Here is an 11908-nt window from a genome sequence, read left to right as displayed (position 1 = left end):
ACTGGTGAGTGTGGTTATTGTCCAGAGGGAGGCGGAGAGGGGAGGGGGGCCGGAGGATGCAGGCTCTTGGTCAGTGTGGTAGTTCTGACCTGTCGGGACCTGTATCTTCTAGTTGAGGGCAGCAGGCGGAGAAGCTGAAGAGCAAGGGGTGGTGCTGGTGGTTGCTAGGTAACAGTTATGGAAGCACCTTGGTGTATGTTGTATGTGCTGCCTGCTAGGTGAGATTTTTTAATAATATCTAGCATAATTTTGTTAACAATGTTTTATTTATTAGGAGTCTAACGCGTCACAAGCACTCTAACAGTTAATTGCTGTGTTCAGAATCAAAAGGTTAAGAAAGGTTTTTCATTTTTACTTGAAACATTAATATTTTTTTGTAATACCGTAACTTTTTCTTTTCATTTTTTTCTATTCAGGGATTGTCACCACACCAATATTGTGCAATAACTTTTAAATGTTAAGTTATAAATGAACTTATTACTTTATTCTGGCTTGGATGCACCGAAGATTCTAAATGGTCTGTGATCTCTTAGAGGTTATTATCTAATATTTAAGAAAAAGCCAGAGAGACCAGATGGTGAGATGGTTTGAACATGTGTTGAGGCGACATACAGTGTGCAACAAATGATTAAAAACATGTATAATCACTATCCTGGGAAAACAAACCAAAATATGAAAAAAAAAAAAAAATGGAACTTTCTGGATTATGGTTGAAATAAGTTAACTGATTAATCAGTAATAGAAATAATCATCAACAACTTTACTAATCAAATAATCGTTATCTGGTCTCCATCAAGAAAGCCTCAAGCATCATCTTTTTAGCTCAATCTCAGTGAAATTGAGTAAATATTCAATAGTTAAAGTCATTTTACAATCTAAACAATTAATCAATTAATCAAGAGAAGAGTTTACTGGTTTAGCAAAATCATCATTAGTTGCAGCCCTATTTTGTATGTAATAAATAAAGAGTATCAAGTGAGTTAGTATAAGAGAAAAGGATGAAGGAAGTATAGCTAAAAGAGTGGCCAGTTATTTAATGTAGCAACAACTGTGAGCGAACAAACTACGTAACACAACAGAGAAGCCTAAATATACAATGACTTTAATTCAGAGTGTGTATTTAGCTTTTACATAACTGAACAACGACAATAGAAGCCCTAGAGCATTTTGTGCACAAACTCAAGGACTTGTTTCACCCATCACTGTAATAAACACTGCATCCAAAGTAGTGCTTTTAGCCTTCACTTTGGACATACACTGCTGAGAGAACACGCAGCAAGAGGTGATTTTAAGAGTCTGACAAAGATTCTTTTTAGCTAGAATTAAAATCTAAATGTTACAGTAGATCCTAGTATTTAGCCAACACACAGCACAGCAGGACATGACACAGAAAACTTCGATCAGTCTGTCCAAGCTAAAGTTCCACAAACCATATTTAGATGTTAATACAAATGACCTATCACCATGCTCCTTGGCAGTTTAAAAAAACTGGAAAAAAAAAAAAAGGCTCAGTCTCACCAGTTGCTGTTTCACATGACATAACAGCATTCTATAGTCCAATATTATTTAATACAGTTGGGGGCTGTTGCAATGGATATTGATAAAATATTTTTTTAATATCAAGAGTAATAGTATAGTCAATATAATAATCAATAGGAAAAACTGGCTCTAGCCCCCCACCTGAGAGCATGACATCATCTGAAAACCACCTCTGTATTTTCTGTGTTTATATTGACAGACATTTACATTTACATATAGTAGACACATTTTAATCAGTCTGTGTTGTAATGTATCTTTGATCATATGACACCCTTCAATAATATCAGTACAAACTATGTTTGATATGAATTACATAAATGTAGCTTATATGAAAATAAAACCAGGTTTCAGTTTATTTGCCATTTGCTGCATAAAAATGGCAAAAGTTAAAAGTGCAGAGCGTTTATTCATTCAAAGCAGAAAAAAAACAACTATTACTGAGAGCAAATGAGAACACACTATTAATACATAATTTAGCAAAAATATGTAACAGTTAGTGACAAATGTGTGTTTTGTTGACAAATGTGTGAAAAAACTACTACAATATGAAATAAGACATATTTTGATTAAATTATCTTCTCCAAAGAAGAATGCGATCTTGACTCCGCTAACAGGATCCCGAATAAACACAGAGAAAAGGAAAATCATTTGTGCAGTCTCAACTCTGTCTTCCACGCTTAGTTTAGTTTTATCACGGCCAAAAGCAGGTCTAATCTATTAAAACCAGTTGTGACCTGATTTGAATTGAGAGCGTCTCACTGCCCTGGGCCCCCTCCCACTCACACACTCTGGACCTGAACACTGTCCGTCCTTAACACCAGCTCCTCCTCACTAATGCCTCTGAGGCCAAATGGGAACGAATCCCAGCAGGCTGCATCCTTCTCCAGTGTCCTGCAGGAGACATGGAACTGCTCCTTACAGCAACACAAAACTGCACTGAAAATGCCCAGTCTGCTTCAGTCTGAGTGGAGTTTTATGCTTAGAATAGAAATCAGCTGAAGTGAAAGTCCAATCTGAGAAAAAGTTTACAGTACTAGCTACACATAAAAATACATGAGATGAAACTGATGACCACAACACTCAACAAATGTATAGGGCAATATAAACAAATAAAAATAATTAAAAGAAAAATATTAATAAAAAATAATAAAATAATTATTATAAAAATAATAATAATAATAAAAAAAGAACAAAGAATAATAGAAATTCCCCAGATTTTTGCACATGATACTAATGGATAATTTAATATACTAAAGATAGAGTTAACATTACATAATTGCTATTATGGCTGGACATCACAGAACCCCTCAAGATTCCATAAGATACACAATATATGGCTCAGAATACAATATTATCAAAATACGGCGATACATGTGATAAACAATATATTGCACATGATACTGATATATTGCTGTTTTTTAAGAACCAAATGTAATTTAGCAACAATATTTCTTTGTTAAACCATTACTTGTCCAAAATTAATATGAAATGCATCTATTTTACTCATCAAAACAGTGAATATGTCAAGTGGATTGCATAAAAAAGTTTCCTCCCACTAAATAAGCAACAAAATTGTAGTGCCGTCACCTAAAAAGTGCAGTCCACGATAACGATACTGTATCACAAAATTTAATTCAGGAATATTTCTATATTCTTGCACATCCATTATTGCTATATTTGTCTTAGGAATAATATTATTTTATATATTTATTCCTTTATTACATATTGTTGTAAGTGTTTTCAATGAGCTGTATGAAATGATATCGGCCATACTGACACAGCATCATAGTATCAGTTCATTGAGGTCCTTTCCTCTCAGTGATTTTCTCTACATGATAACCATCTCAATAGAGCCTAATTGAACAGCTTTGGTGCCTATTGACTCTTCATGCCACCCCTTTCTACTGGAATATTAGGTTTCAGGTTGAACGCCCTACTGAGGATTGTATTGTTGAAGTGCAACCTCCTTTTCCAGTAAAGGATGGCTGTGTTCTTGGCAGTCGACTGGTCCTCAGAGACTTCAAAAATAACTTTACTTCAAGGTTCAGGCTCTCCTTTGTTCTATGGTAAAAGGTTCTCTTTCCATGAACTGTAACATTAATTGCTACATGCACTTGTTTAAACAGGTTTTGTGGGTCAGACCTCAAGGTTATGTGACTCTACTCTGATGTACTTACCAAAGGGGAAAGAATCAGTCCAAGCCTATGGTAATGCCAGACAATAAAGTGAAATGACTTTGAAAATATTACATAAATACATATTTTTACTATTAATGTGGCCTGCAACTGTGATTACTGCTTCTACAACAAAAGTAATTATAATGATTTTACTGCTGTCTGTACTTATATTATGCTTGGACCTATATTACACTATTTTGACACAGATTTATGTCATAATGTTGTTTCCTCATCAAAAACTTTTATGGAGTTGTATTTTGTTTCATTCACATATGTTTAAAAACAAAACCGACATAAAAAAAAAAAAAATTTTTCTTGTGGTAATACAGAAAGTGCAAAAGTGCTTCAGTGTGTTTCTTAACTCCATACACCTTCCCCAGAGTCATTTGTCATTTGGATGATTTCAGACCTGGAATTGCACATTTTTACTGAACTTAAGGTATTTTGAGCTTCGGAGATGTAGACAACTTAATAAGGGTATAATCAGTGATACTCAAACAAGTGTGAATTAAGCAAGACACAACTCTGGGTATGTTTTTGACAGTGTAACGGCATTAGAGCACAGCTTAAAAGAATACATTTTGTGTAATATAGGACTTTTTAATGTTAGAGACGTAACAATGGCTATGTCACCAAAAGTCAGGCAATATTAATATCGTCCTTTACATTCTATCCAGTCACAAGGTCCTCTGTTTAAAAGCACTGGTGTGTTGCAGCAGCATACTAAAAAAGCAGAGAACTACATTAACCATGGTCCTTTGCTCCATTTCAGTTCAGCCAGCAGGAAGAAATGACTCTTATTTAAACACTTAAACATCTTAATCTTCTGGAGTGTGACAGTAATGATAGCACTAAAGGCTTATTGGGCCATTTAAAAAGAGAAAAAGTAGCATTTCTACAATTTTCAAGCCACACAATAGTAAAGAATGTAGTGTGAGGTAAATACAAAGAGTCTACCATTTAAGGTTAAGGTTAAAGATGCACTATATAACTTTCCATCGCCTTTTTGTCTCCATGGAGATGTTATTGCTTTGCCTAATCCATTCTCTCCTATATGGCGACAAGGAGTTGAGGTCAGATCTGTGGAGGTGTTTTGATCAATTAAAGCTCCCATAATTGACATAAATGCAATATAGACATGTTTAATGCCATACTGTGAAACCTTCTAGACAAGGCAATTATATCTCCATGGAGACAAGTAGGTTGCACCCTTCACCAGAAAAGTTACATTGCGCACCTTTAAAGGACCAATATTAGACTATTTTCTGATCTATGTCATAATGTTGTTTTCTCATCAAAAACATACTGCTGAGTTGTTTTGTTTCATATGCATGTTTAATACACAAATGATGAATATTTAGGTTCTTCTCTCATACAAAACATGCTGTTCCACCTTGTGATGTCATGTGGTAATAAAGGAAGTGCTTCATTGTGACTTGAAACTCCACACACCCTCACTAGAATCATATGGATGATTTCAGATGATTTCAATTTCCAATCTCTACTAAACTAAAGATAAAAGGTAGCTGAAAACATGAAAACTACCGCTTCATGAAGAGAGCATTTTGAGCTTTGGAGACGTAGACAGACTAATAAATAAAGGATTACTCAAACATGGGTGAATGAAACAAAACACAACTTCAATTATGTTTTGGAGGAGGTAACTGCATTAAAACATGGCTTAAAGCTTACAAGAGTCAGTTTTGTGTAATATAGGATGCCCCTGTTTTATTGCCACTATTTTTTCCTCAATATTTAGACAATCCTTTAATGCCACAGGAGCATAAGAATTATTAGTCACCATTCACTAGAAAGCTTCTCCTTTTAGATTTAGTGTGCACTTGTTGTCCTCAGTCCTCACCTCATAGTCCACCTCCAGCGACTGGCCCTCTCCCCTGGTGGTGAAGCGGTGTGTGTGCGCGTCCACGCTGAGGTTGACCTGTTTGTTGAAGCGCTCAATCAAGACGGTGTGCCAGTGCTGGTCGTCCAGGAGACTGCCCACTGTCACGGCAACAAGTCTGCTGCTGCTGAACCTCTGCCTGCTACCGCTGCTGTCATCTGCAGAGAGAGAGGAGCACACAAAAACACTTTGACACCACGAAATGACTGAGGACAAGCAAGTCAGGGCCTGGACTCAGACTCAGGCAGCAGCTGTCCACACAAATGATGTACAGTGCAGAGAAAGAACCAGGCCATATGGGGAAGCTATACAGGCACAGTATATGGCACAGGAATTATTATCCTCTGGCATTCTGTAAACAAGAAAGCCATTACCAAACTGTCAATCAAATCTAAATCTATTAAACTGTTTGCTTCTACTGTTTTAGTGTAAACATTATGCATTTTTTTAGTCTTTCCATTTTTAGTCAGATTAATATTTACTTGCTGGGAAAAATGTTATATGGCAGATAGGGCAGGAAGAAAAGGAATCATGATCCCCCCCCCACAAATTGATGGATCTCTATTTTTGATTAGAATCTTCTTCCATCTTATTGAAAACATAGACATGTGAACTTCAGGTACAGAGGGCAAGGTGTCAGGATCACTACAGTTTTTATTTAGAGTTGACAAGGCTAATAATTCCAAAGAAAGTTTTGGAATGAGTTTGCACAATATTCATCCGAAAAGCATGCGTGTGTTACTGCAGAAACACGTGCACGTGTGTGCTACTGTTATCTGTAGAAATGTGGGTGATTTCTGTGTGCTAAATGAGGTCTCAAGTTTCACTCATAAATGGTGAGAAAACAGTTGTAACTTTCTTAACTTGGATTATAATGATAAGAAGCACCAGAGTTGAAAAGGTGAGAAGTTGCGGCTGGATCAGAGTGAGGGAGGAGGAGTGGGGGCAGATGGCTCCAGACACACAGAGGCATAGGGAAGGAGACACTGGAGTTTTGGTCAAATTCTACAGATTTACATTAAAACTTGTGAAACACAAGGACTAGTGAGGAGATAAACTGTTTCAACTCATCACTTGCTCACAGGGTGCAGAGAGCACAGCCTATGCCAAGCAGCTGTGGCATTTCAGAGGTAAACATTAGTGCCCAATGGTTGTTCTGTAGCCATTCATTTATTTCACTTTTTCACATAGCAGTCTGACAATTGAAGGCTAAGAAAATGTCATTGTTGAAATGACATTTTATTACTAAGAATTTAAAACAACACCATGTAACTTTTGGAGGTGGCATACTGTAGAATATTACAGTCAAATAAGATTCAGTTTTGTGCAGATACAAGCCCACACACAGTTAAGATGCATGTTTGTCTTAGCTTTTCAGTGCAATAAAAACATCCCATGTTAAAAAAACAAACAAACAAACATGCGTTTATTTTGATCTTTTTTTTGGGGTGAAAAGGTACATGGTGGGGCTTTATTTATTTATTTATTTTATTTTTTTAATTAATAAACTTTCCTGTAAATGCACCAGTATTAGTTACATGGCTAGCTCCCAACTGTAATCTCCAGGACTGTAATTATCTCCGGGATTCTGTAATCTCTACCAATTTAACACACAGACTTCATTCCAAGTTTGTCCCAAGAACAACAACAGCCCAAACTTGCTGACTTCTGTCCAAAACCATAAAAGATCTTAGTCCATATTTGATGCTTGAAGTGTGTATTGAAACAAGTAGTACCTAAGTTGAGGTAGAAGTCTAGGCGTCCCCGGTGTAGCTCCAGTGTAATGTAGTCCCCTCTCTGGCCCTCTCCGTGCAGCAGGACTCCCTCAGACTGTTGGCTCTTGAAGCGCAGAGAGATCACGTCCTTCACTGTCGACATGGACTTCTGGTTAAACCGATACAACAGCGAGCTCCTTCCATCAAAGTCTGCCACGTACGACTCTGGGAAAGTACAGTTTGTGGCGAAAATCAATACCAGAGGAATGGTCTCGATGGTGTCAGCAGTTTAAATATAATGGCCAATTACAAGGCATGTAAAATGGTAGAAGTTGGTGTATTGAATCTGCAGAATATAACACAAATCAAAAGTAACAGAATATGAAAGAATACAATATAACAGATATTGCATATTTCATTTGCTGGTACTTTATTAATATTTTATTGATTTTAATACAGTATTATTTGTGCAATACTGCAGTTCCTCAAACTTCACTACTAAAGAAGTAACACTTACAAATATAAAGTTTACAAAAGACAATTCAAAGTAGTTAGAGCTGTAATTACAAAGTAGAGAGGAGAACCATTATTGATGGCTTAAGTAAAAACAGCATTTTCTGTTGGCTTTCAAATATTTAGCATTGAAATGGCAACATGTTTTTGCCAAAGCTGTGGGCTGAAAGATCTGGCAATAACGATGTGAACAAACAAGTGACTGTATGCTAAACAGTGATAGGACAAAGCATAGAAAATGCATTAAATCTTGTCATTTCTAGCCAAAAACTCTGGGTTTGGGGCCAATAATGAAATGTTGTAGCACAGATTACCATGCACACACTAAAGGAGAGTGCTGCATGCTAGGCTTGTGTCAAAAGACTTTTCACAGTGACATACTAATATTGGAAAATCAGACGTTCAGTATATTGTGTATTTTGAACAGCAGCCAAATCGGCATGAATAATTAAGACAGAATAATGCAGACAGCTGGCAGCTCAAGATTCTTAATGAAAAATGGACGCTTCGTTAGATTATTGAGTATTTGACATAGAGAATGAGATCAATAGTTTATTTTTAATCTTTGACTGGCAAATAGCTACTTTCACAAGCCATTTTAATACCGTGTAACTGGAATTTAGTTCCAATATGAGCATTATTACTGTCTCTAGGGTGCAAATGTGTTTTTCCTAACCAAAAAATGTAAATACCATCTGCCATGTATTAATGAACAGACAGTTCCTATACATATTTCCATTTTCACCATATTATTAATGTATTTATTAATGTATTCAACTTAGAAATAAACTGAACTGCGCTTTCTGTGTGAAATATGGGCTTATGGCCTCTTCCAAGCTCCCTGTATAATGGTCTGTTGCAAGTAACTGATCACTACTACACTGGGTAACTTATATAACATACTGTACAAGCAAAAAATGTCAGACAGCCTTATTTCTGAATGACTTGAGCTATAAATATATTCCCATTACACATAACTTTGATTTATGGAAGAGTAGATAATGATATGCATAAGAAATAAAATCTTCCAAGGATTATGAATTTTGATTTTTGAATATATTTTGTCTGACGAAGTTCTATTCAGAAGCCACACTATAAAACGCAACAATCTCTAGGTAAGTTATAATCACTTAAATTAAGGACATTTGTCTTTATTTGGGCAAATTCAACCTGACAAGTAAAATGATTTACCAATGGAATAAGTGTGTTTTTCTTAATTCAAGCAACATTAGATTTAGTTTCTTATTTTAAGTGCAAAGACTTGTTTTTCTTATCTTTGGAGTAGCAAGATGTATTTTCATATTTTAAATAGAAAATGTTTTGTTTACTTTCTTAATTCAAGTAATCTTAACTCTAGATTTTAGTTTTTACAGTGCAGTATCTATTTTAGTACTTATTTCTCTTTTGTTTGTTCCCACTGTTCCATAAATCTTGCAAATATAATTTTTCTAAAGACATTTGGCAAACAGTTGATCCCTTTTGGTAACCCTTTTGTCTGAAATGAGATTTTCTGTTCGACAATCAAACAAAGAAAGCCTATTTAACCCAAGCGACTGTGCCCGGGGAAACTGCAGGAGTATCCATCTCTATCCTAGCCTGTTAATCGAATGTGGTCACACTGCGGCAGGACTGAGAGCCAGACCTGTTCTCCGGCACAACCAGGAGGGCCTTCTATTTATTAATGTCTTTGTGCTACTTACAGCACACAGCAGCCCACCTCACGGTCAAGCTGGACCTAAAACCAACTGGTGCCTATTATAGTCCCACTTTTCACTGTCTCCACATTTAAAGACGATTGATTCCGAGCACTGGGCTGGAAATGTAAGAGAGCTGCTGGGACTGTGGCGTCTTTTAGTTTCACCTTCATAATATGCGACTGGAGAGCATTGATTGCAGTATAATAGCAGACAGAGTTCCACACAAAGGTAAAAAAGGCTTGGTTTCTGCAATACAACTACCAGCACCGTACCACTTAAAGGACCCATATTACACTGTTTTCTGATCTATGTTCCTCCTTGTGATGTCAGGTGGTAATACAGGATGTGCTCCACTGTGTTTTTAAATGGTGGCCATACCAGCTTGTCAAAGACTGATCCTGTCACATCTCAAAAGCTAAGCAAGGCCGGGCCTGAGTAGTACTTGGATGGGAGACCGCTGGGAAAATCTGGTGCCACAGTGGGGAGCTAGTTGCAAAAACTGTTGTTGTGTCCTTAGGCAAGGCACTTCACCCACATTGCCTAGTATGAAAGTGGTGTGTGCAAGAGTGATGGTGATGGTGGTGGTGGTGGTGTGTAAATGATTATGAAATTACACAATCATTTGTGTAATTTCAGCCCTGGATTGTGAGTCTCTACTGAACTAAGGTAAAAAGTAGTTGTTAACTTGAAAACTACCACTAGTCATCACAAGGTGGAACAGAGCCGTTTGAGCTTTGGAGATGTAAACAGAATAATAATCAAGTGTTACTCAAACATGTATGAATGAAACAAAACACATTTACACGTATGTTATTGATCAGGTAACAACATTCATTAGAATGTCTTAAAGTTCACAAGAATCAGCATAGCATAATGTAGGATCTTTAAAATATATTCCAGAAAAAACAAGTTAGAATATGAAAATAAAAGAAACTAAATAAAAGAAAAATGAAACTAAATAGTCAATAGAGTGATATGATGATACAAATTAAATTGTGATCTGACTCAATAATCTGTTTTTTTGGTGATTTTTTTGTGATTTAGTGTTGTTCAAAGTTTTAATGTAGCACTATACTCAGACACTTTGAGAGAGAAACTTTTCCACATCCATTTCTCCTATTGATTAACCTCTGTCATGCACTGAGTGAGTGACAGACAGATTTAACCAATGACAATGCAGTGGGAACTTGAAGCAGTAGCTGGCTTTAGTTACCTAAAAAACAGACAATATAAAGATACTAAAGTGTACATAAATTGTGATCTAAAAAATTCTTTTGGTACATCACCCTACCATAATAATGGCACACCATCCACATTTTGGTGCAGAAATTAGACTTTTTGGAAAACATCATTCAGCCATTACTTTTTCTTCTTCTTTTTTAACATTTTATGCATGAGCTGAATTACAAGCGTTACCATCATGAATCATTAAAACCCAAAGGCAAATTCCAGTTCACAAATGTTGTTGTCCTAGCACGCCCAAATAACTTGAGATCTTCTGGTTGGACAGCAGTGAAGTTTTGACTTTTTGTATTTCTGCTTATTATTACCCCAAACCATCCAAAGTATATGTTAAAATCAAAACATCTTCACCAGCCTGCTCCAACACTGTGCTCTGGCTGCTGTGAGACAGAGACAGTCAGGCCCCATAAAAGCTCTCTCCATGGGGCATTTGGGATGGTCTTTTACAGCACATTAATTCAGCGAGCCTTCCGTTAGTGCTGCTTTACAATGTGTGAGAGCTGTTCCACTCGCTCCCCATTAAACATACTTTATCCACTATTGTTCTGAATAAAACAGCCCCTGCTTGAACCCCACGATCCTTTGCATCAGGTTATAAAAAAAAATTAAAACTAATATCGAAACTAGATATTTATTTGAACAAATTGTTTAAATAAACAGTAGCTCAGTTAGTAGAGTTTTTGGCCACTGATCTAAAGGACATATCCACTGATCCACAATTTGGCAGTGTGATTCCAGCCCTGAGAATGCTGCTGTTGTGTCCTTGGGCAAGACACTTAACCCATCTTGCCCCCAGTGTCTGTGTACATTGATGTATGAATGTGTTTGTGAGTGGGTGAATGAGTGGTCCCTTGATATAAAGTGCTATGAGAGCCTTGAAGGTGGAAAAGCGCTAATGTGACCATTTGCTCTATAACACATTTTCGGAATAGTTTCTAAATAAGATCACATCCCAGGCTGTAGCATTACCAACATGTGTCACACCTCCACTGTTGTCTCTAAGTAAGGATCACTGAGGTTACATGTGCTTATGTTCTGCTCAACACACAGCATTAACAGCAATCCATGGATGATAATATACTGTAATAATAAATATACTACAAAGATGTGAAGTGATTTTAACAC

General features: G+C 36.5%; 1 protein-coding gene across 2 annotated transcripts in view; it reads right to left on the bottom strand.

Annotated features, from left to right (window-relative positions):
* LOC110156156 (contactin-associated protein-like 5) overlaps positions 1 to 11908 on the bottom strand; it is a 73799-nt gene that overhangs the window by 45914 nt on the left and 15977 nt on the right. For both annotated transcript variants that reach the window (XM_055149598.1, XM_055149603.1), the window contains exons 3-4: positions 7353 to 7556; positions 5578 to 5774 (exon numbers count right to left, since the gene is read on the bottom strand). In XM_055149598.1, coding sequence (XP_055005573.1) covers positions 5578 to 5774; positions 7353 to 7556 — 401 coding nt within the window. The remainder of the gene's footprint in view (positions 1 to 5577; positions 5775 to 7352; positions 7557 to 11908) is intronic.

Source organism: Boleophthalmus pectinirostris, unplaced genomic scaffold (genome assembly GCF_026225935.1).
Source record: "Boleophthalmus pectinirostris isolate CB_2022bp ecotype Guang Dong unplaced genomic scaffold, ASM2622593v1 HiC_scaffold_1, whole genome shotgun sequence".
Taxonomy (NCBI): Eukaryota; Metazoa; Chordata; class Actinopteri; order Gobiiformes; family Gobiidae; genus Boleophthalmus; species Boleophthalmus pectinirostris.
This window is presented reverse-complemented; position numbering and strand designations above follow the sequence as displayed.